The sequence below is a fragment of the Talaromyces amestolkiae genome (genome assembly GCF_001896365.1).
Source record: "Talaromyces amestolkiae strain CIB chromosome Unknown scaffold20.1, whole genome shotgun sequence".
NCBI lineage: Eukaryota > Fungi > Ascomycota > Eurotiomycetes > Eurotiales > Trichocomaceae > Talaromyces > Talaromyces amestolkiae.
Genome location: NW_024468056.1, coordinates 438,258 through 464,168, shown reverse-complemented (window position 1 = coordinate 464,168; position 25,911 = coordinate 438,258). Strand labels below are relative to the sequence as shown.

Sequence of the window (25,911 nt, the reverse complement as noted above, 5' to 3'; positions counted from 1 at the left end):
CAACGAAACAACGAAACATGAAACATAAACGATAGTCTCCTTTCCACCTGATCAATTAACCCTCAACCTCAATCTTCCTCTTCACAATCTTCCTTGCCAGCCCAAACGCCGAAGCCCAAGTCTTCGACTTTCTCAACTGACCACCCTTATTATTACTACCACTAGCCGAACGCGGCTCCTCTCCCGCAACACTACCATCGGTAGCACTTGTAGCAACAGCAGATGACGAAGCAGCAACACCCGCATGATAAGAAGCCATCATCCTCTGCGCCGTTACGCTGTTCGATTGTACAAGAGCAGCCATTTGTCCCATCATGGTGGGATGTTCGATTAGATCGTCCAACCGGACTTTGAAGTCTTCTTGTTCGAGGAGCCAGGCTACTTGCGCGAGGCCAATGAGGTCGCCGCCGAGGTTGAAGAAGGATGAGTCTGGTTTGATGGGTGGGGGAACGTCGTCGTTGTGGCTGTTGTTGTTGATGCTGGTGTCTCCGAGGACTTGTTCCCAGGCGCGACGGAGGACGTCCGATAAGACTAAAATCTCGGCTCGACTGAGGCCTGCTAGCTGAGACGATGTAATCGCGTTGTCTTCCACTTGCTGCTTTGTAGTCTCTGCTTGAGGTAACTGGTTATCAAGGTTCTTGTTCTCTCGTACAGGGAGAGTAGACAAAGAGCTAGGTGATGGAAGCGCCATATCTGGGTTTGCAGTGAAGCTTTCCGCCGTGTCACAGAGCATATCCAAGACTCTTTGAGCCAGTGACATGGTGACACGTTCATCAACGGAGAACGTAATAACAATCTCGACACGATCCCGATCTAGTGACTTCGAATTGACCGAGAAATCAGACATTTCTTCATCGCTACCAACAGCTTTAACGGTGTATATATTCTCTCCAAGCTGAATCTCATTCGACGAGTTGGCGGCATCGTGTTGCAACACCGTACTGAAATGTGTTGCGCGAGGCCAGTCGGTACATTTGTGTATAATTTGTCGGAACCCGAGTGCTTCATATGGCATATTGGCGACTTGTTGATCTTGAATGTATCGTAGTAAATCAAGCACAGTCCATTTTCTGCCAAACACAACGCGAACTGGAACGATGTTCATGCATGGGCCAACCATAGACTCAATACCTGTGATAGCTGCGGTGTTGCGGCCGCTGATCGTGTGTCCGAAAACAATATCTGCGCTTCCTGTGATTCGTGCCAGAGTCAAGGCCCACGCAGCCTTAATGACCGTGGCGGTGGTGATGTTTCCATGAGCCATGGACGGAACCCGTATTGTCTTGCGTAATCCTTCGTTGCTAGCCCTAAGTCTCTTATATCCGAGACTTTCATGGCGGTTGACGATTTCGGTCATTCTTGAGCCGCTCAAGAGCGTCCTCCAGTGTTGATAATGATCTGTCGTCACAATTCTCGCCGACTCACGTACAAAGTTGGCGAAAGATGCAGGTGATGGAATAGGTCCGCCTTCGTAACCTGCTTTTATGGCGGATAGGATTCTTGGAAGTGACACACCATCGTATTGTGCGTGAGATAGTCGGAGAATAATACGATGTCTATCCGTATTCTTCTCTCGAACAATAACAAACTGCACAAAAGGCTCACCCTGTTTAACACCTTCGGTGATATCACGCTGTTGTAGTACAGAAGTGAACTCATCAAGGCTCTCATCAGTCTCGTAGACAGAAAATTCCGGTCGAACTTTACGTAGTATGACCTGCAAAAAGCGCCCTTTGGAAGCGACAAACACTGTTCGAAGAATATCAAATGCGTGCACTACGCGGAAACAGCTCTGCTTGAGACGCCGGAAATCGAGAGGACCACGACCGTCGAGGCAGAAGAAATTCAGCATCCAGCGTGAGTCCAAAAGGGCACCCGTGATTGAGAGAGCCTGAAAGTCTGTTACGGGAAGAATGTCGACTATACCGCCCTTGAACACTCCCACGCGAGGGCAAATGTATTTTTGTAGGAATGCCTCATCGATATTAGCCGCTTTTATGAGAGCAAACCTTTCATAGAAACCAGGTTTTGCAGATGTGAAGGACGATTGCTCTCCACCCAGGATATCCATGTTGTTGATCTTGTCTTCGACATAACTCTTTTCGCTTGCTGTTTGAGCTACACTTGCCATGTCCTTGAATATCGGGTTCCGGAAAACGTCCGCAACGGTCAATATCAACCCTTCATCTCGGGCATCACCCACAAGCGCCATGGCTGTGATACTGTCTCCCCCTAGATCAAAGAAGCTATCATCTTTGGTAATAGAGTCCAAAGGCAGTCCAAGCTTATCACTCCAAAGACGCAAGAGCTTCTCTTCTATATCAGCCTGTATCCCGCGCTCATGGATCTGAGCGACGACCGGAATAGCCGAATCGCCAATGTCTTCTCTATAGATGTCGTCAGATATACTAGAAATGGCATCGGACTCGGATTGTGGAAGTGCTAGGATGTCGTGCTCAGCAGCGTTAGAAAGATTCCGCCTCAATGAACCCGGTTGATTCAGATTGAACATTTCTTGCACAATCATGCGAACCCTCTCATCGATGAGATTCTGGAGACTGGGATATTTCTCCATAATTTCATGAAGTTCATCCTCGCGTTGCAGTGATGTCTCGCCTGCATTGGCATGTTTTGTGTCGATCATGTCTCTGGTCTTGCCAGACTCGTGCTGGTTGAGTCTAGAAATAGTTTCTGTCGGCTCTCGAGCGAAAGCGTGGAGAATGTTCGCGAGTGTTTTTGAAATATCGGAAACATTTTCGCTTGAGAACATGTCTGTCCAGTATCTGAAGACGATACCCTCTTGATTTCGGCCAGTCTCGATATTGAGAGTAATTGAATACTGTATACATTAGTACCTGTATGGAATGGAAGTCTGGAAATATGTTTACCTCGCTTGGGTCGTGCGCTTCTTGAGTAGTAAACACAAGAGATCCCTGATCGGAAAGATCAGAAGAAGAATGATTTTGGATCGATAACGCTGTGTTGAATATCTGCTTTCCTTGCAATCCTAATTCGTGCTGTACCTGTGCCAGCGAGCAACGTTGATGAGGAATAGCACGTACATAGTCATCTTGAATGACACTAGGGATTTCTGCTAAGAGCTGAGATGGAGAAAGTCGAACCCTGCAGCAAAGCATGTTAATGAAAACACCGATCGTTTCTTGTATTCCAGTAATCGGTGCATCTCGTCCAGCTGATAAATAGCCGAAGCAGACATCGTCTGAGCCGGTATATTTCCGAAGAACCAGAGCCCATGCTGCCTGGATGACATTTGCCAATGTCACAGCTGTTTTTTCACAATATTGTAGTATATCCTGCCAATGATTGAAGTTGAATTGAAGGGAAGCAAGACGACGCTGACTATTGAATGAGGACTTGAGACGTGGAAAGTAGCATGCTTGGACCCCAGACAGGTACCGCTTCCAGTATACAACGTCATCTTTTGGTGATTGGCTTCTCATATAGCGAATGTAGTCAGAATAAAGAGGCCCTCGGCCATCTGGAATTAGCCCATCGTAAGCGAGTTGAAGGTCGTGTATAAGAATCGAGGTTGATCCTCCATCGATGACCGCATGGTTGACTTCAATCTTCATAAACACCCGACCAGAGGGAGTCGTACAGACGGCTAATTGATGGGGAATCTTTTGCTTCCGTCTTGAGTTTCTGTCGTGCAGACTGACTGATTGAAGTTGGTTAAGTACGACGGAATCATCGCACTCGATACGGATCACATCGCCATCGACATTTTTCAAGACTGCTTGGTCAAAGGAACCTCCTTTGTATGTGCTATTGACAAACACTGTTCGCAACGCAGCATGTCTGTCAACAACTTTTTGCCACGCTACAATCAATTTCACAGGGTCAACAATTTGTCGTGGATTTGCACCCGTAACTTCGAACACAATATGAAACAAATATGCCTTTGGATCACGAAGCTGGCTAAGAAGCATTCCCTCCTGAGTTGGGGAACAAGGATACACGTCTTCAACCTCTTGATAATGTGATATGCCTGACTGAGGAAAGGATGTCTTGATAAGCCGTTTCAGCCCGTCGTAATTAATTGGAAGCAATGGATAATCGCTCAGGGTAGGCTCGGGGGTGCATCGCCTTAGTCGAACCACGATTTCTTCAAGAATCCATTTGCATTCCGACATCCAACGATGAATCTCGGTTAAATGTTTCATTCGGCCACTAAACATGAACGCAAATTGTAGCCGATGTTGTACGACAGCCGCGGATATTTCAAAAAGCGCCAACCGCGTTGTGTCACGTCCCATATCGCCGACTTCAAGTGGATCAGCCTTTTCCAGCCCCATGTCGGTACTTTGAAGTAATGAGTCATCATGTTCCATTTGCTGCATCGATCCAAGGTAATTAAAAAGAATCTCCATCGGCACGTCTGAGTGAGATGAAACAGGTCGGTCTTTGGAAGCAAGGAAACGTTGGGCTAGGTATGCTTTTGCGGCTTCTCGAGAGCTTCGTCTAGTATCCTTGACTGTTTTCAGAGTATCAAGTACGTCGTCTGATTCAAGTTAGTATGACATCTTATAGCATTTCTACGATAGAACATACCTGATTCGAGCATCACCTGTAATGGCGAAATGTTGGTAAACCACCCAACGGTGCGAGAAAGATCAATCGTTGAATCCCATGTTTCTCTTCCATGCCCTTCGTTAAACACCGTTGGCAGAAATCTGTCCTTGAAAACTAATCTGAAAGAGTGAATGACTGCCGTCAAGAAAATGTCTACCGGTTCAGTGCCAAAGACTTCGTGGCAACTGGTCATAGTAGACGTCGTCATTCCTTCATCGAGGGTAAAAGTTCGTCGCTCAACATCACCGTAGGTATTAGAAACATTTTCCATGCCCCAATAGCCAAGGTTGTTAGGTAGAATTTTGAAGGGCAATTTGTGTTCTTCGGTGTTGCGCTTGAAATGCTCTGATTGGATTTTACACCATGATTGGAATGAAAGAGGTTTGTCAGTTGAAAGAGAACCAGTTTCGAGAATGTCTTCGAGATCCTGCATAATGATTCTCCACGAGACGACATCAACAACCAAGTGATGAGCAGCGAGGAATAAGAACTGCTCTTTGCTAGACGTCTCAAACATGTCCGCAACGAGTATGGGACCGTCATAGATGTTCACGTCTCGTTGGCTGTCTCCAACTATCTTTGCCGCCTCGCGAAGCAGACCAATTCGATGATGTCGGAAGCGGAAGGAAGATTTGACGTCCTACAACCCGTGTTAGATCAATGAACTTTTTCGTACCCAAATAAACTTACTTTTGAGATCTGTTGCTCCCAATCTCCAGCGGCGTTTGATTTGAACCGTGCTCGAAGTATTGACTGACTGGACACAATCGCTTGAAGTGCTAATTGCACAGTTTCTGCGCTGATATACCGCGAGAACCGAACAGTATAGCTCTGGTTGAAGCGACTACTACCTTGATGTTCTTTTGCAGCGAGGAAGTACATTTGCTGAATGGGCGAAAGTCCAAAGCCCTGGTCCATTACTTCCACATGATCGTCAGCCTTAGGAATGCCAGAATCCACCGTTTCGGATAATTTGACTAGTGAAGGTGAACGCAGTATGTCATGAAGGGTCACTTTGATGTTTTGTCGCCTGCTTCGGGACACAACAGCCATGGCCGTAATACTGTCACCACCTGATTCATATTGTCAGTCGGCTCACTCAAGCGAAATTTCAATCTCAAAGTAGAAGGGAAGCATACCTAGGCTCAAGAATGAGCGGTTGAGGTTGATCTTGTCAACAGGCTGATTCAAAACCTGTGCCCATATACCTCTCAAGGTTGCAACGACTCCAGTAATCTCTATTGTGGCATCATTTTCTTCTTCCGCACCGACAATCTGTTGGTGGAGTTGCTCTGAGATTCCTTCAAGCCAGTTTTTGACCAGTTTCCTGTCAAGTTTACCAGACACCAGCATGGGTATTTTGTTGACTACAGCCCAAGCCTGAGGAACCATGTAGGCTGGTAATCTTGATGCGAGATTATCTTTGATGCGCGACAATTCTGCAGCTTTTTCAACAAGCTGACATGTCTCTGAAGTAACTACTGATTGACTCGCTGCTCTATCATTGAGTGAGAGAACTGCAACAAGTCGCTTTTGAAGAGGACCTGATTTGGGAACGGACACAATGACATGGCGGACAAGCGAATTTGCCTCTAGACGGTGCTCAATCTCCCCTAGCTCCATACGTTGACCGTTGAGTTTCACTTGATTGTCTTTCCGTCCAATAAACTCTATAGAACCGTCAGGTCGGTACTTGACCAAATCGCCACTTAGGTGAATGCGTGAACGAGTAGAGGACTCAGATGCAAATTCTTTGGCCCAAAGTGGGTTATCAATAAAAGCAGCGGTTGTCTTGACAATATCGCCTAGATATCCGCGTGAAAGTGTAGGTCCACCTAACGCCAACTCGCCTACAGAGCCCATAGGGGTCAGTTGATTGTGATCATCGGGATTGACGAGCCATGTAGTGGTAGGTTGTATGCCATATCCAATGTTGTTTGGTGTTTCATTGGACACGTCTGTGTTGACCACCGCTACAACGGAAGCTTCCGATGGCCCATAAGCGTTGATCAGGTGAACTTTATCAGACCACTTAGCAATTACCTCTGGACTCATGGCTTCACCACCACAGACCAGGACCTTGAGCGAGGGAACAGATACCGGGTCAATCAAGTTGGCAACCGAGGATGTTAGCAGTGTCCAAGTAACATTCATCCGACGAATGGTTCCAGATAGATCCTGCAAACGTTCCTCTTCGCTGGGGACGCATACACAACCTCCAACTGTAAGAGTTGTAAATATCTCCATCACAGCAGCATCAAAACTGAGCGACGCAAATTGGAGAGCTCGAGTTTTGCTGGTCATTTGTAGAACTCTGCCAAAAGCCACAGAACTTGTGTTGAACGCTTTGTGTTCGATAACGATGCCCTTTGGATTACCGGTGCTTCCAGATGTAAAGATTGCATAGGCAGCATTGGAGCTCGTTACACTGCTCAATTCTTCTCTTCCAAGATTTCTTGAAAAAATATCTCTGACCAAATTTCCGTCGATAGGTATAGCATATTTTACGATACCTGAGTACTTGGAATCGTACTGTGACGAGTACAGAAGAATATTGGCTCCAGTCTGCTTGACTATTTCCTTGTGCCTCTCGAGAGGGTGAGAAGGATCTAGAGGAACAATAGCCCCTCCGGCCATTAATACCGCATACATCGATACAATAGTCCAGGTGGACTTGTCTAGACACAGCGGAACGAGCATCTCGGGCTTGACACCAAGTGATTGCAAGTGTGTGGCAAGGCTTGATGCATACTTGCTCAAGTCAGCATATGTAAGATCTCCGTCCCACGCATGAACAGCTGGAGCATCTGGTTGTTCGATGCAACGTGTCTTGAACAGATCATGAATGCATGCATCAACGACTTGAGGGTCTCGTTTGTTGAACCACTTGATATCTTTTCTGTCCTCGAGGCTCAACATATCGACAGTAGCCAACGAAACAGTGGAAGAAGTATTCACAGAACCAAGTTGATGTAGAACATGAGACAGTTGAAATGAGATCCGCTCTAGTTCCCATCGACTGATCACTTTCTCATCGTAGTGAAAATTGACCTCAACTGTCGAGTCTAGCGTTTTGCACTCTACAACGAGAGGATAAGTGAAGAAGCCTCCGATATCTCCACTGTCTTGTACTTCCCAAAGCTCATCACCATCGGCAATCTCTGCGTTTTGGACGATAATCAAGTTCCTGAACTCGCAAGCAGCAGCCTGTTCGTGCCCCAATTTTTTAATGTGCTGGAGTCCGAAATGCTGATGGGGGATCATCTCGGTAGACATTTTTTGTACCTCTAAAAGATAATCCTTGACTTTCGATTTTGTGTTAACACGAACATAAGTAGGCACTGTAGTCAGTACTGGTCCGGCCAATTCAGTTATATCGGGGACGTCAATGTTTCTGCCGGATAAAGTTTCTCCAAAGCAGACTTCAGACGATTGTGTACGGTTTGACAAAACAAGTGCCCACGCCGCTCTGATCAATATGGGCATAGTGATACCGAGACTCAAGAACTGTTGTGGAATACTCATATTCTTCACCAGAGTCTTCGATGATGTATCCTCGCTTTCTGCTCCAATCTGGCTAATCAGTTGAGGAAATTGTGACGGTGACGAGTTCGCAAGGTACGATTTCCAGAAGTCACCCGAATCCTGAAGGTTCTTTTTCTCGAGATAAGAGATAAAAGATGCGTAAGCTGGCTTTTTGGCTGACAGGCCTTTGTTGAAATAGATCTCCTGGACTCGTTTGAGAAGAATATCCAGTCCCCAGGCATCGTAAAGAGCATGGTGTATCAGCCAGACGAAATGAGTAACAGAATTGTTTCTCTCTTTGACCAAGATGTACCGACTAAGGATACCACTTTCAGAGCTGAACACTGTTGATGCATTATCAAGCGCGCTTTCCACAGTGTCAGAATATTGCCATGAAATTTGCTGCCGTTTAAGAACGACTTGTAAGAAATCCGAGGAGGCAGTGTGCGGAATGCGAGTTCGCAATATATCAAATTCATCAACCAGCTGTTGCCAAGAATTCTTGAAGCGCTCAACATCAACTTCGGCTCTGAGTTTCAGAATATTGCGTGAAATATAGGCCCCTTTTTGTTGGACTGATGATGTGATTAATCCTTCTTGAAGAGCACTGCATGGATAGATATCGGTTATTGAATCCGGTTCGATATTGCACTGATTTGCGATCTCGCGAATGGCTTCGTCATTGATGGCAGAGTTTCTCAACAAGCTAAAAGCTGGGATCGAAAATTGAGTAGGTGCTTGTGCGAGACGGTACTTCTTGGACATTTCCTCAAGCGTAGGATGGCGGAAAATATCAACGACACTCAGCGCAATACCACGAGACCTAGCGATACCTACAAGTTTCATCGCAGCAAGGGAATCACCCCCAAGTCTAAAGAAACTATCGTCACTTCCTATCGATATTTTTGGAATAGCAAGGACTTCTTCCCATAAGCCTTGAAGTGTGATTTGTCGCTCATCAGTAGGGGCTTTTTGCTTGATAGAAGTTGACAGTGAGTACTTTTTGAGATCATCGCGAGAAAGATCTTTGATTTCTCCAAAAAGCTTTCGACGGTCGAGTTTGCCGGAGGTTGTGAACGGTATTACAGATACTGGGAAGAATAGTTGCGGGATCATGTAGGATGGAAGAACTTTCGCGACCGACTTCTCGAGGGATTGTACGGCATTGCGGGCTTCAGATTCCATCTCCAAAAGAATCTTGTCACTGCCTTGGCCTGTGCTCCGAGACTTGTCATGGCCACCAGCAAGACTGAAGAACATTGCAAGCTTCTTTGGTCCAGAATGTGTTCCGGGTGCTACCAGATCAACAGCCAACTGGACGTTTTCTGGCATGTGCTGGGTGCATTGGTACTCAATCTCACCGAGTTCGATACGTTGGCCGTTGAGTTTGATTTGCATATCCATCCTTGCCATGTAGGTAAGTGTGCCGTCTTCATTATATCGAACAAGGTCACCGGTGCGATACATTCTTGTACCGGGGGAAATGAGAGCTCTGAGCCTGTCATCAGCTGCCCAGGTAGGGTCTTGGATAAAGGCCTCCTTTGTCTTTTTCTCATTGTTTAAATATCCACGACCAACAATGTGACCTTCGATAATCAATTCGCCAATGGCACCTACTGGGACTAGGCGATTATAGTTGCGTTGATCAACGACCCAAGATCGACTACCGACAGCATTCCCAATAACAGCAGGATCAAAATTGACAATTCGACCTGACTGATCGACCTTGTCTCCGGCAGCACACACTACGGAGCACTCGCTAGGCCCATATGCTTCCACAAGGCATACTGATTTTGACCACTTTTCGATTGCCCCAGGAGTCATCTTCTCGCCGCCCATGGCAATGACCTTCATTGTCGGAATACTCTCTGGTTTCAATGTACTTGCAACCGAAGGCGTAATGCACATCCAATTGGCACGTAAGCGAGTAATGCTACCAGCGACATTATTCATACGCTCTTCGGCATCGGGCACACAAATGCAACCACCCAAGATTAGAACCGTGAGTATATCTAGGATCGAAGCATCGAAAGTGTAGTTTGCGAATTGATATGACCTAGTCTCAGAGTTCATATGCAAAGCAGGGCCATGGGCTAAAGCGCCTGTGCAGAATTGACCATGCTCAATCACTGTTCCCTTAGGTTTTCCAGTTGAACCTGAAGTGAATATGACATATGCAGTGTGTTTCGGGTTCACAGAGCTTTTTGGTGCTTTGGAGGCTTGTGGTAGCTGACCTAGGGCCCTCGCATTCACCATGATAGTGTTAGGAACAATATTCGATATCTTGTCGTATTGCTGGGCCGAAGATAGCACAACCCGGCCATTCACATCTTCAATTAAGCTTCTCAATCTATCCTCAGGATGCGATGAATCGAGAGACACAAAAGCACCTCCTGCCTTCAAGACAGCAATTTGCGCAACAATTGCCCATCCAGATTTCTCAAAGCAGAGAGGAACAATGACTTCAGGTCCCACACCATGGCTAACAAGAACATTAGCGAGACGATTGGAGTGAGAATCGAGTTCTTGGTATGTGAACTTTGCATCCCAGGCTTCGACAGCTTGAGCCATCGCTGGCCGAATTCTTACTTGCTCCTCAATCATTTCGTGTACACATCGCTCCACTTTTTGAGGCGGTATATTGTTCCATTGACGCACATTCTGACAACTGAGAGATCCAACAGTATTGATTTTACCGATTATCTTTTCTTGACCTTTGGAGCTTGTGATTTCCTGAATAATCTGCTCAAATGTGTCGGCGATGTTTTTAACTTGAGCACTCGACAAATAATCCTGCCAGTAACTGAAATGAACCTCAGTGGCGGTTTCCATCATCTCAATGTTAACCGCAATCTTGTACTCGCTGGGATCATGAGAGTCAAATGATTTGAATAACAGCGAAGGCGCTGAGTCCACTTCGAGTACACTACGTCTCTGGAAAGTGAACGCCGTGTTGAATAGTGGAGTATCTGCCAGTCCAAGTGCATGTTGCACCTCTGCTAGTGACACTGCCTGGTGTTCCATGCTCTTGATAAAATCTCTTTGAGTCTTTTTCAGTGCCTTTATCAAAGGGAGATCATCTGACAAATGAATCTTATAGATAAGCATGTTGATGAATGCCCCAACAGCCTCCTCGATATCCTTCACTGGGACGTCACGACCCGAGCTAATATAGCCGAAACACACCTCGTCAGACCCAGTGTAGGTTCTCAACACCATCGCCCACACGAATTGAAATAATGCAGACATTGTAACTCCCATGCTCTTGCATAGTTCATGTATGGCCGCGTTATTACCTAATGTGATGATTTCAGAACCAAGGGACTTCTCTTTGTTCTGATCATTGACTAGCGATGGAAAAAGACATGGCTCAGTTCCTTCAAGGTACTTTTTCCAATACGCAACGCCTTTTTCCTTGGGTTGTGATAGAAGGTGACCGACAAAGTCACTATACTGTGGCTGTCTATCAGTGATCGGAGGTAGCCCCATATAAGCCCGCGATAGGTCGCGGAAAATGAGTGGCATGGAGGTTCCATCGGCGATAGCATTGCTAATGTCGAAGCGACAACAGACCTTTCCATATCTATCGGTGCAGATAGAGAGACGGTGAAGCTGATGTCCATTTTTGAAGCTCATATCTGGGAGCGCCGCTAGCATCTTCCTAGCAGTTCCCTCGGTAACTTCAAAGACGTCAACTTTGGCAGAGCAGAACTTGAGGACTATCTGATCCATAAGTGAGGCTTCGTGATTGCCGTCAATAAAAGATGTTCGAAGGGATGCATGACGATCAACAACGCTTTGCCATGCAGTAGCTAGCTTCTGAACTTCCAGCTTTCCTTGCTCGGAGGGTATATCAACCTCGAAAATAGTGCGGTAAGCATATGTATTGGGATCTTTAAGTTGACTGAGAAGTATTCCGTGTTGCATCGATGAGCAAGGATAGATGTCTTCTATGTTGTCGAAAGACATTATTCCGACATTTTGCAAGTTTCGTGTGATCTGATCGATGCCGTTGTAAGTAAGTGGAAGCAGCCTGAAATCAGCCAAGCTTGGTGTTGCCCTTTTCTGAGAGGAAAATTTCGAGACTTGGTAAATTATATCTTTGCAGTCTCCAATCCATTGCTGTATACTTCTTTGTTTCTTCATGGACTTGTTGTAAGAGATTGACATGCTCATGCTTCCATTGACTATTGCCGCAGAGATCTCAATCAGTGAGAAGCGAGGAACGTCAGGTCCAATATCAGATGCCGAGTTGACTGACTGCCCGGTACCATTGGTAAGCTGTAAGAGGCTCTTTGATTCTTTGACCTCTCTGTGTTGACCCAGGTAATTGAAGGCCATCTCTATGGGCCAGTGGTGACGATATTTTTCGCTTCCTTCCCAAGTAAGTAGCCGCTGGGCAAAGTACGGCATTCCTTTTCTTGGAGTTCTTCGTCGCAATGCTTTGACCCAACTGATGCATTTATGAATGTCATTTTCATCCCCAATACTAAAGTCTGCTGGTAAGTGAACCGGGCTCATCGTCGTGAACCAGCCGACTGTCCTGGATAGATCAATGTTAGGATCCCAAGGTTCGCGACCATGGCCCTCATTGTAGATGCATGGCATGGACTTGTGACTGGGGAACACACGACGGAACGAAAGTAAACTTGCAGCCAAAAGAACGTCAACGATCTCGCAATTGAGGGCACTGATCATCGCTAACAAATTATTGGTGGTAGTTATATCAAATTCGATTTCCTCAGCTAGGACATCGCCATGAGTGTTTGGTGCATCTTTCATGCCCCAGAAGTCCATCTCCGCAGCTGGTACATCCTCTAGCGGCAACAGGCTGGTATCTTTCTTTTCCTTGATGTATTCCAACTGAAGTCTGCACCACTTCTGAAATGCAACACCTTGGTCACTTGCGATCTGGCGACCTTGAAGTAGATGTTCCAGATCCTGTACAATGATACCCCACGAAATCACATCAACAACGAGGTGATGGGCACAGATGAAAAGTTTCGAGCCTGCCATAGCATCTTCGAAAAACGTCACTGCCATGATAGGTCCAGTTGTCACATCTAGCGACTTCTGGGTCTCTTCAACTTCCTCCCGAAGTTCATCAGGATCACAACAATCAAGGGTACGGAAACCAAAAGATGATTGAGCCTCCGGTAAGATACGCTGTTTCCATATGCCGTTTCCATCTCGAGAAAAGCGAGCTCGAAGCATTGAGTGTATAGAGACTAGCTTCGAGATTGCCCCTTGTACCTGGTCTTTTGACAGAGAATCTGTAATATCAATCATGATACTCTGATTGAAATGGTTTGGTTGACCGTTCATGCATCGGAAGTAGAGGCTTTGAACAGGTGAGAGATCGAATTCCTGATAGCTTTCCTCGGTATGTGTAGCCTTCTGAGGCAGCGTAACTAGAGAAGCAAGATCACGAATAGACTTGCAAGTAATGATATTCTCTACCGTTACGCCCAATTTCTGGCTGCGACATCTGGACATTACAGCCATCGCCGACATACTATCGCCGCCCTATGATTGTTTCAGTATTAGTTCACACTTTCTTCAACGCATAGCGAAACATTCGCCATTAAACTTACCATATGGAGGAATGACCTATCCAAACCAATGCTTTCGGTAGGAAGCTTCAGAACCGAGGCCCATATGTCTCTCAAAGCCGCCTCCGTTTGTGTAATAACCACAACCTTGTCCGAAGACCTAGTTTTCTCCGCTGCTGTAACTCTTTCAAATGTAGCATCGTCCATGTTCTCAATGAACTGGGTGATCAATTTCCGATCTAGCTTTCCGGAAGGCAACAGGGGTAGGTGTTGCAAAATGACCCAGGTTGATGGAGTCATATAAGCAGGAACCTTTTCTCGCAGCCTTTCTTGAATGAGACAGAGGGTTTCAAAAGCTTGCGTATCCGTCACAATTTGCAATGCATTCGTGTCAGATGGTACTGGGATATTACGCAGTGATATCACAGCAACAAGTTTCTTTGAACATCTACCTGTCTTCGGGAGAAGGGAAATAGCATTTAAGACGTCAGTGTCGCCATTGAGGTGGTGCTCAATCTCCCCGAGTTCAAGTCGCTGTCCATGGAGCTTAGCTTGACTATCTTTTCTTCCAACATATAGCAGTTCACCAGAGTCATCGGGTGCGTATTTGACAAGATCACCAGTCTTGTACATTCTTCGCAAATTCGCACCAACGCTGGCTATACTCCATGTTGGATTCGTGATAAAAACCTCGTTAGTCTTCTGCTCATTGTTGAGGTAGCCTCTGGCAAGTGTTGGACCCTCAACCAGTAATTCACCTACCGCACCTACTGGCATCAATTTATTGTGATTTCGCGGGTCCACAATCCACGCGTTTCCTACCGGTGTCCCAATATTGGATGAATCGGTGCCTAGACTCATACGCGGTTTTGCAGCAGCAACAATCGAAGTTTCGGTTGGCCCGTATCCGTTTATCAGTCGAACTTCATTGGCCCAGGTAAACAGGTGGTTGTGTGTCATTGCCTCACCGACGAGTGCTAAGTTTTGTAGGCACGGGACTTCTGACGGCTTGATCGTTTGTGCCATGCTTGGTGTGAGAAGAGCGGTGTTTACATTCTTCTCGTTGATGAACTTGGCGATGCCGTTGAGTCGTGTACTTTCATGAGGAACGCATGTGCATCCTCCCATGACGAGAACAGTCAAGATTTCGAGAAGACTAGCGTCGAATGTATATGATGCAAATTGAAGAACGCGCGATGTTGGCGAAAAAGAGAATGCCGGGCCATTCTTGACAGCTCCAGAGCAGAAGCCAGCATGCTCAACTAAATTAAACATTAGTATTTTTGGCATAGTTCCACTGCGGCACAGAACTTACTAATACAGCCCTTTGGCTTCCCAGTACTTCCAGACGTAAAGATAACGTACGCCGCACCGCTACCATCGCATCTACCAAGCGACATCTTTGATTCTGGGAGTGATACCAGAAGGTCTATGTCGACAGCAAGAGCCTCATTGACTACCTCTTTACACAAAGAGGCGAAGCGAGGTGAGCAAAGTATAATTTTCGCGTCAATATCAGAAATGATCTCCTGACGCCGAGCCTTGGGATGCTGAGGGTCAATGGGGACGAAGGCATAGCCAGCTTTCATTATCGCGAGCATAGAGATAGCAGCAAAAGCTGATTTTTCGAAACAAATTGGAATGAAATGCTCCTTATCGTTGCCAATCAGCTTTTGAAGATGAGAGGCTAGAGCTGTTGCATAACGGCCAAGCTGCTCATATGTAAAATTTCCATCCCATGAATCGATGGCTAGAGCATCAGGACGCGATCGAATATTGTCATCAATCACATCGTGAATACAACGATCAATCCGCGTTAAAGTCAATTGTGAGTTCCATTCGTGTACTTTCGATATGTCACTGTTGCTTATGATCTCAAGATCACTCAATTTCTTTGTCTGAACTGCACCACACAGCTTGTGTAGAATAGTCTCAAACTGGCCAATGACTCTCTCTAAATGTGTAAGTGGAACGATGTGGTTGTCATACTGAATCTGAACTTCAAGATGCGACTTCCACATGAAGCATGATACGTTCAGTGGGTATGTGAAGAAGTTCGCATCCCCTGAATTTGCGCTTATGAATTTCATAACACCCTCGACATCGTCACTCTCACCGCGAGCGATAGAAAACAGCGTCTGGAATTCACAAGCTGATTTCGCATCTTGGCTCACTCCCTGAATACTTTGCAAGCCAGCAGACTGATAGGGGATAATTGCAGCTGCTTGGGCTTGAACCTGCTGCAAATACTCTGAAACGGCGAGTTTCGAGTCTATTTGCAATCTCATGGGCACTATTGACAATGCAGGACCTATCATATCATCGATCCCTGAAACTGGTATTTCACGCCCGGTCATGATCTCGCCAAAGACTATGTCCTCGGAGTATGAGTACATGGAAATCGTTAGAGCCCATGCTGCTCGGATCAGAGATGGTAGAGTGACTTCAGAAGGTCGCTCTGCTGGCAATTTGAAACTTATATCTTGCCGAGTTTTTGGATTCGATTTGTAGGAAGCATTAGGCAGCGCAGGGAACTGAGATGCTGAAAAACCATCGAGATGGGCAGTCCAGAAGTTCCTCGTTTCGACAGGATCAACTGTAGACACATACTTGATGAAGTGGGAGTAAGAGCAAGGGTTATGTTCAATAGCTAGAGTACTATCTTCGTAGTATTTCTGAAGCTTGTTTAAGAGCTTAGGAATACTCCAACCGTCATATATGGCATGATGAGCCGTCCATATAAAATGTGGCCCGCCTGTTTGATCTTGGGTAATGGTATATCGAGATAGGCGGCCTCCATTTGTGCCAGGTACTGAACGACTAGCAGGTTGACTGGAAGTCCATTCCGGTTCTTCTCGAACAACAACTTGAAGGAAGCCATTATTCTTTGAATGAATGATTCGGGTTCTGAGTATACTCTCACTTTGATAAAGCTTCTTCCAAGCTGCTTTAAACCTCTGTATGTTGACCGAACCCGGCAAGCTGTAGATATTTTGCGTAACGTACGATCCTGGTTGAGTGCTTGATAACGTGACTAAACCTTCTTGAATTGCACTGCATGGCAGTATATCCTCGATCTGATCCAGCGAGATGTTGCAAGTATCAGAGACTTCGTCTTTGATTTCGGCAACAGAAATACCCTTGTCGAGGAGTGAAAACGGCACAATTTTTACATCAGTCTCATCGACACTAGATGTGAACTTGGGCACCAATTTTTTTGCAATTTCAGACAACCTAGGCGCCTGAAAGATATCTGCCACGCTAATCGAATATCCCTGCTTCCGCGCAGCCGTGACGAGTTTCATTGCAGATATGGAATCTCCTCCATGTCGAAAGAATGTATCGTCTGCGCTAATGTTTGAAGCATCCACAGACAAAAGCGATGACCATAAATTCTGTAGAGCTTTTTCGGCATCGGTGGAGGGTTCTCGACCGCTTCTGCCGCCTAGACGGAAGGATGATGCATCTCGCGACAGTAGGTCTTCTGCTGTAGTGCGCAGTAGACGTCTGTTAAGCTTGCCGGATGAAGTCATTGGGAAGAAAGACACGGGTATATAGACATTGGGGACCATGTAGCTCTGTATCTGGGATAAAATGGTTGTTTTTACTTTCAAGAATATCGATTGGAAAGACTGGGTCATTGGCAGGATAAAGTCCGCATCGCTTTGTGTTGGTCTCTTGCTATCGCTTTCAAGACAAATAAAGGCTACCAGAGCCTTGGATGTGACTTTCCCGTTGCTTTGAATGATGAGATCGACCGAGCATTGGCCATCTGAAGGTAAAGCACTCTGAATACGGTGCTCAATCTCGCCCAGCTCGATTCTTTGGCCATTGAGTTTAACTTGGGTATCCTTTCTTCCGAGGTACACCAGGGATCCATTGGAGTTGTATCGAACCAAGTCACCGGTTTTGTACATCCTATGCCCAGTAGGAGGAAAGACGGCTGTATCTCCAATTCTCTCTGTTAGCGACTTCATGAAGGAAGGATCCTCGATAAAGCTCTGTTGGGTCTTTTCTGGGTTATGAAGATAGTGTCGAGCAAGGATGGGACCTTCGATGAGCAGCTCTCCGACGCAGCCAATTGGCACTAATTTATTGTGATCATTCGCATCAACAACCCATGAAACACCTCCAATCGCGCGTCCGATATTTGTTACATCGCTTGAAACTCCAACATCTGGATTGTGGCAGCAATTGATGGAGCATTCTGTAGGGCCATATATGTTTTGAAGTCGGAGAACGCTGCACCACGTTTCCTTGATTTCCTTTGTGGGAGCCTCTCCTCCAATGGCTAAGCCCTTTAATTTTGGAACGTCTGAAGGGTTTAGAAAGGCAGCAACAGTAGCTGTCATATCGGTGAAGTTGACATCCAGATCATTCATGGCCTTAGCTAGGTTGTTCATTCTGTCATCTTCAGATGGAACACAAACACAACCGCCTCTCATCAGGGTCGTAAAAATTTCTTCCAGACTGTTGTCAAATGAATAGGAAGCAAACTGGAGAAATCGGGTTGACTGATCTACTCCTAAAGCTGCTCCATGGGCCGCAGCACTTGTCACTAGACTGCGATGTTCAAGAACAACGCCTTTAGGCTTGCCTGTACTTCCGGAAGTGAAGATAACAAAAGCTGCGTTCTCGGGAGCGGCTTCAGTTATATCATATGGTTCAATTTCCTCAAGCTGGGTGAAAAGTGTTTCATCAACTGGAACGGCATAAGGCACAACATCTTCAAGAAGATGCGTCTGAGATGGTGACGATAGAACAACCTGAGCGCCGGTCTCTAGCACACGAAGCTCCAAAGCAGCTTTCGGATGTCCAGCATCCAATGGAACACAGGCTCCACCTGCTTTTAAAACGGCAATCATAGCAATGATAGTGTAAGCTGATTTATCAAAGCACAATGCCACGAATGATTCTGGCATGATCCCAAAATTTGTGAGATAGCACGAAAGGCGGTTAGCGAGAGAATCAACTTGAGAGTATGTAAATTCACCATCCCAGGCACAGATTGCAGGCGCGTCGGGATTCAGTCGCACTTTCTGTTCGAAAACCTCATGAATACACATTTCAATTTTTTCTGGCATGGCATTGTTCCATTCAGCAATCTGTTGCCAGTTGCTTGTGGGAACATGATTCAACTGGCCCAACTGCGCTTCTGGATGTTCTATCATGTTTTCAAGCGCACGTATAAAAGTATCAGCAATATTTCTGGCCTGTGCCTGTGAAAGCATATCTGTCCAGAAGTCTAGGTCGATCACTGCATCCGTATCCGAGGCCTCGACATTGATTGTCACCAAGTATTCCGTCGGGTCGTGCAAGCCTCCACACTCGGAAAACTTTATAGCGCTTTTTTGCGCAGACTCTACAGATAAAACTTTCCTGTAAGATAGACAGGTGTTGAAGAGGGCGGTGCCCGAGAGATTCAATCCGTGTTGGACATCTGCTAGTGAGATATGCTTGTACGGTGCGCTCTCCATGTAGTCCACCTGGATACCTTCAACCACGCGCATAATAACGGATTCTGGGGACATATTAACCCGGCAAGCAAGCATATTGATCATAGGGCCCACTGTGTCTTCGATCATATTCACTGGAATATCTCTTTCTGAAAGCAAATAGCCAAAGCAGACGTCATCACTTCCTGTGTAGCAGCGAAGTGTGAGGGCCCATGCTGCGTGTAAAGCATTTGAGACGGTCAATCCGTGCTTTTCACATGTGGATTGAAGAAGATCAAGCTTCTTGAAATCTAAACGAAGTGTGCTGTACTCTCTTACTGAAGATGAACCATCATTGAGCACAGGCATGTGGCAAGGCTCAACGTCAGAAAGGTAGGACTTCCAGTAGTTCATAGCAGCAGCCTTGGGCTGCGTTTGCAGGTATGAAATGAAGTTGCTGAAGAGTGGCTTCGGATCATTGTGCAGACCCCCACTATAAGCTTTTTCGAGGTCACGTAACATGATAGAGATCGACGCCCCATCCATGATAACATGGCTGATTTCAAGTCGACAAAAGACCTTCCCAGTCCCTGTGACGCATATAGTAAATTGATGCAGTGGTTTTCGTTGATCTGACTGCATTGGGTGGTTATTGAGAACAGTTTGAACATCATTGTCATCGGTGCAACGGAGAATCTTAGATGAATAAGCGTACTTGCGAAGTACAATCTGAGAATACAGATCTTCCGAACTGAGATTCTCCACGAAAATCGTACGAAGCATTGCGTGTCGATCAACCACTTTTTGCCATGCCTGGGAAAGAAGTTCCGTGTCTATTTGGTTTCCATTGTTGGCTTTGACTTCGTACGTTCCTCGGGCCGCGTAAAATGAGATATCTCGAGTCGTAGATATAAGCAGACCACGCTGCATAGGGGAGCAAGGATAAATATCTTCAACCTCATCTAATGATTTCAAACCTATGGCTGGTAACTTTTCAGCTGTAAGTGCGTGGAGATCAGGGTAATCCAACGATAGCAGCGGGTAATCACTGAGAGTTGGCTGGTGCTGAAGTGTGGCCAGATCTTTTGTCATTTGAGAAAGTGTAAGCTGACAGTTTGTAATCCATTGAATAATTCTCTCTTGATGTCGCATATTTCCATTGAAGGAGAATGTGAATCTAAGAACATCATGAACAATTACAGCTGATATCTCAAATAAACCAAACCGAGGTGTGGTCTTTGCAAAGTCAGCTGCTCCTCCTCCTTGGCTAGTCTCACCGGCCAGACCTTCGACAGGGCTGAAAAGAGCCCCAGCTTTTTCAAGTTGCTGGTAGCGGCCCAGGTAGTTAAAGGTGATTTCCATTGGCTTGAACGCTTTCATATTATCTCCACCGAGAATACTCTTAGCAAAATATTCTCTTCCATTATCTTTGACACGCCTGCGGCAGTCTTTCACTTGCACAAGAGTCTCGACCCAGTTCCGAAGAGCTGCTGCTTGCACGAAAATTGGGTAGATGATAGTAAACCATCCAACGGTTCTCGAAACATCAATTGCATTATCCCAGGGCTCACGTCCATGGCCTTCATTGTGTATAACAGGCAGTGTGTGGTCAGTGAATGTGCTTGCAAATGAGTGCAATAACGCAGCAACCAAAATGTCAACGGCTTCGGTCTGGATGGGAGAGTTGGCCTCGTTCAGTAGTATCGATGTTGTCTCCGCGTCAATCTCGAAACCTTCGCATGAAACTTGACCATATGTATTCTCGGTGTCGCTTATACCCCAATATGACAGATCACAAAGTGGCACATTTAGGGGTTTTGGGGTTGTTTCTTCGCCAAGATCGGAAATTTGGTCCCACTGAAGACGGCTCCAGCTCTGGTATGGAAGTGTAGGGGCTAGTAGTGAGTTTGACTGGGGATGAAGCAGTAACTCTTCTAGATCTTCGAGAATTACACGCCAGGATACAAGGTCAACTATCAAGTGATGACCAATCAGTGATAACAATTGACGTTGATCCTTCATCTGGAATAGATCAATTACCACAACAGGGCCGTTCACTGCGTTGAGACTCGCCTGACTATCAGCAATAGCGTTCTTCACTTGCACCAGAGAGGATGATTTGTGGACATTAAATCGGTGAGCAGCTTCATTCAGGGGTTTCAATCGTTGTTGCCATTGTTTCTTTGACTTATCGTAAATAAAGCGAGCACGTAGCATAGAATGGCGACGGATAATCACATTGATTGCATTTTGAAGATCCTGGGGTGTCACGATCTGATTTATTCGCAAGAAGAAGCTTTGATTAAAGTGTCCAGTATTGTCGTCGCGGACCTCAAAATGCAATTTCTGTATTGGTGATAGATCAAAAGGCACGTCAATGTCCTCCCGATAGTCGTTCTGGACAGCTACCAGTTTGACACATTTTGCAAGCTCGCGGATAGATCTGCTGCGAAGAATGTCCTGAACCGTCAGTCCAATGCCCCTTTGCTTGCATCGGTTCATGCATGTCATGGCTGTAATTGAGTCGCCGCCGAGACTCAAAAAGCTATGGTGTATGCTGGTCCTCGACAGGGGGATATTGAGCACGTCACTCCATATCTGGCGCAAACTAGCTTCCGTATCAGTGATATCACCATCCATGGTATTATTTGTGCTGTTGGCTGCTGGTCTGAAGGCATTCATAATGTCTTCGGGCAGGGTGTCTAGCCAGGTTGTTACGGTCTTGCGATCCAGCTTGCGAGAAGCAAGCACCGGAAATGCCTCGATACAGAGCCAGATAGATGGAATCATATATGTGGGCAAAATACTAGACAAGGCTTCGCGGATATTCGATATATGATTTTCTCGATCAGGGACATCGAGCACGTTCAGCGGCATTGGGCTTGCTGACAAGTCCTTGATAATGCTTTCGCTAAAAGATATAATCGCAACCAGCTTCTGTGCCGCGGGGCCAGTCTTTGGAAGTAATACGATTCCATGCTTGACAGCTGGGTGTTTGATGAGATTCGACTCGATTTCTCCCAACTCGATTCGTTGTCCATGGTATTTGACCTGCGCATCCTTTCGTCCGACAAAATCAAACGATCCAACATCAGAATTGTAGCGAACCAGGTCTCCAGTCTTGTAAAACCGACTTTTGCCAATATTTATCGCAGCTTCTTGCGACCACGATGGATTCGAGATGAAAGATTGCGCGGTTTTCTCTGGGTTGTTGAGGTAACAGCGGGCCAAGGACGGGCCCTCGAGAAGGAGCTCACCCGTGCACCCAACGGGAAGGAGCACGTCGTGGTTCTCAGCGTCGACCACCCAACATCTAACGCCGACAGGAAAGCCAATATCTTGAGGCTGTGTCTCTCTCGTTATATTGGCGTTGACCACGGCAGCAACAGAACTTTCCGTGGGACCGTATCCATTGACCAGATGAATTGACGACCAGGTGTCAATGTTAGCCTGCGTTAGGGCTTCTCCCGCCAACACCAGTCGAGTGAGATTTGGCACGTCAGCTGGCGTGATAAACCGTACGAAAGAAGGTGTCAAGAAGGCGTGGTTTACTTGTAAGTCGTTGATTGCGGAGATGATACCATTTAGTCTGGATTCTTCACTGGGTATACACACAGTACCCCCGCGCATCAGAGGCGTAAGAATCTCGACCAAGCTGGCATCAAAAGTGTGAGCAGCGAATTGAAGGACTCGAGAATCGGACTCGATCAACATCGCCGGACCATGGATTTGAGCTCCGGAGCAGAAAGCTTGATGTTCGATCACGGTGGCCTAGAGTAATTAGCAGTCCATTCTCATGTTTGACAAGACAAATTCGTACCTTTGGCTTTCCTGTCGAACCAGAGGTGAACAGAACATACGCAGCATTTGTGCTAACCGTCGAAGTATTAAAAGTGTAATCTTTTGAAGCTGTATTTTCAGCCGCCATCTGATCCATGTGCTCGGCATCAACACACAGTACATGTTCGGCGGCCGAAGATAAACGCGAAGAATGACTGGGAGAGCAAATAATTACTCGTGCTTCCACCTCTTTGACCAACGATTCCAGTCGGGCTATTGGATGAGACGGATCTAAAGGTACAAAAGCGCCACCAGCTTTTAATACAGCCAACATGGCTACAATGTTCCATTTCTGTCCATATTTGCATTAGCAAAATCTCAAAGATGCATATCATTGCACACTTACCGACTTGTCGAAACATAGTGCAACACGAGTTTCCGCATGCACCCCAAGGTTCAAAAGTTCTCGCCCCAGTATAGACGCTTGTTCATTGAGTTCGGCATAGGTAAGAGACCCATCCCAGGCGCATACAGCCTCGTTTTCCGGCTTCAGTTGTACTTGATCTTCAATAATACTGTGTATACACTTCTCGACGGTATCTGGCCGCACGGCATTCCATTTCATGATTTGTCGCATGTCACTATCGGTGATCTTACTCAAATCCTGAATAGTGTATGCTCTTTCTTCGAGAAGACCGTGAAGCATGCGCGAGAACCTTTCCGACACAATTGAAGCAAAAGCACCAGAGACATCCGGGTGTTTGTATTCCAGAAAGACACTGAATGTGCCCAGTATATACTTGGCCAGAATCCGCACTTTACACTACAAGACGGTCAATTTACTCCCACTCACCCAAAAGCGTGCGCATTCTTACCTCATTTGGAAGCGACATTGCAGCCTGTTGCGATGCCAGAGCCGCAGGACTCAGAGTATTATCCGATGATTTGCGAATCTGAAGCATCACCGCGGTGTTGTAATGAAGTTGCGACTTCACGTTTCCTTCGTCTTCCTCCTTGCGCAGACCCTTCCCATACCTACCTTCCTTACCTTCCGTACCTTCAAACGATCCATTCAATTGCGCCTCCGGGTTAATGCGATATTTGACAGCCAATGGCCCCGGCCTGCGCGCGGAAACAGCCATGTCAAACTCATCGTACCCAAAGCATACCTCCTCCATCCCAGTATAATGGTAAAGCACCATCGCCCAAGCTGCCTGAAGCAGATCCTTTGCGCCATTTTCATCCTCCTTGACAAAATTCTTTAGTCTCTGCGCATCGCAGTTGATACGCGAACACATTCGGCGTTTTGATTTGGTGGCTGCCGTCGCATTTCGTACGTTTGGTAAGTAGCAAGCGAGGGAGGCGATGTCGCCTTTGATTTGATTTTGAGATGTCATTATGAAGTTCAATATCTCGCTATGGATGTGGTTTCGATGATGTCTGTGTACTATCAGTTTGTCTGCGCGCGCAAATTGGGTGACTCACTAACCGCAACAAATATAATACAATTCAGTGTTGAGCAATTAGATCTAGCTATGGATCGAGTGGCTTCCAAAACACGAGATAACCTCAATCACAAAGCTAAGACGTCGTCTCGTATTTGGTTTTGCGAGGATCTCTGATGTTCAGTCAAGATCACTCAATACGTCGCTACACAACTCCTCGATAGTGCACTGTATGGAATCTACCTCCTTCCTCAAATTACGAGTTTGCCGCTAAAAATAGCTGAGACCTTTTTGTGAAATGTTTAGCGGAGTCCAAGGATCCTACCTAGTCAGTCTCCTCACCTTTCGAAGCGTTGTATGACACGAATCAAAGAGAAAAAGCCAAACTCGGAATCAGCCCAATCGAGTCAGTGCTACACGTGAGTTACGCGAGATGAGATAATTTTTTTTTCTGATCAGGTCCAAGCTCTAGCTTGGATTGTACTTTAGTTAAATTCTTTTACTGTGGATAAATCAATTCATTGCTTGCGGACCCCCCTCCTTCTTCTTCTTTATTTCTTCGATCTAGATTCCTTCCACATGGCTAGGCCAATAGCGTGTATGTATGTGCTATACGTCTCATTCCTCGCGAGCCAAGCATTGAAGCAACATGCGTACATCGTAGATGTCTCAGAGAAAACTGGCGAGTACAAAAAAGAGTAGAGGTCCGTAAAGACTACGTATATCCATTACATAAATGCATGTGTGCATGCATGCATGCAGAAAAGACATACATACGGAACTCCATCCCTAGCTCGGTAGGAGGCAATTTCCAGCATAAATTAGCTGAGAAAGTGCACTCATTTTACTGATTCGTACGCAGTAGTTGACTTGACAACCTACCAACACTATTGAGTTAATATGTAAACTAGACTAAGGTACGGAACTGCTAAACTTGATGTCCACATCGGAGTGGGGCATTCATTAGTCTCACTCTTGTGGAGGTGCCTTGGACGCCAGACGCCAGAAAACCCAAAAAAAAGAAAAGAAAGTGAAGCCCTGTGACGGCGTGGATGGAGAAGAGAGAAGTGGTGGCGCTGTATGCCCCATAGATCGGCGTGAATCCTGTTTTGGGTTTGGCCCTTTCGGAGAAAGTTGTGGAGTAAGTGAACTAACTAAAGAGATCCGAGTTCAGTTTGTTTAAACAGGGACGTGATGATGATTTAGCCGGGCAGTTGGACGGGGCGGAAAGTCGGAGTAATCGAACTATTTACCGGTAGTAGTTTGTAAGGTCTAATACTTTCTGGATCTGGATTGCAAACTACTGCGCACGAAGTTGTTCTCTTCTAGTCTTCTCCGTACATTAGGGTTCCATCAGCCAGCCATGCCAACCCACCGAAATACGTGAGAGCGGTTCATGCCATGCTTGCAGAATGTAAAATCTCCTAATTGCTACATAGTACTACAGGACTGTCGAGGAACGACTCGGTAATTTTCTGTTACTATACGTCGTACTACTTTTTAGTGAATGCATTCATCCCTTGAACCCTAAGCTGTACTCCACATAGGCAGGCAGCGCTACGCGGCTCCAGTGGAACTAGG

The 25,911-nt window shown here is 46.1% G+C and overlaps 1 protein-coding gene across 1 annotated transcript; it reads right to left on the bottom strand.

The window, feature by feature from the left end:
• Positions 1-55: 55 nt before the first annotated feature.
• On the bottom strand, positions 56-24,282 carry BHQ10_008718 (uncharacterized protein; the record flags this gene model as incomplete). Its single annotated transcript, XM_040881554.1, has 12 exons — positions 56-1,032; positions 1,132-2,839; positions 2,889-4,522; positions 4,573-5,233; positions 5,284-5,666; positions 5,733-13,644; positions 13,713-14,071; positions 14,123-14,932; positions 14,986-22,876; positions 22,926-23,237; positions 23,292-23,708; positions 23,761-24,282. The coding sequence occupies 12 exons, from the start codon at positions 24,280-24,282 to the stop codon at positions 56-58; spliced, it is 23,586 nt and encodes a 7,861-aa protein (XP_040737220.1).
• Positions 24,283-25,911: the final 1,629 nt, after the last annotated feature.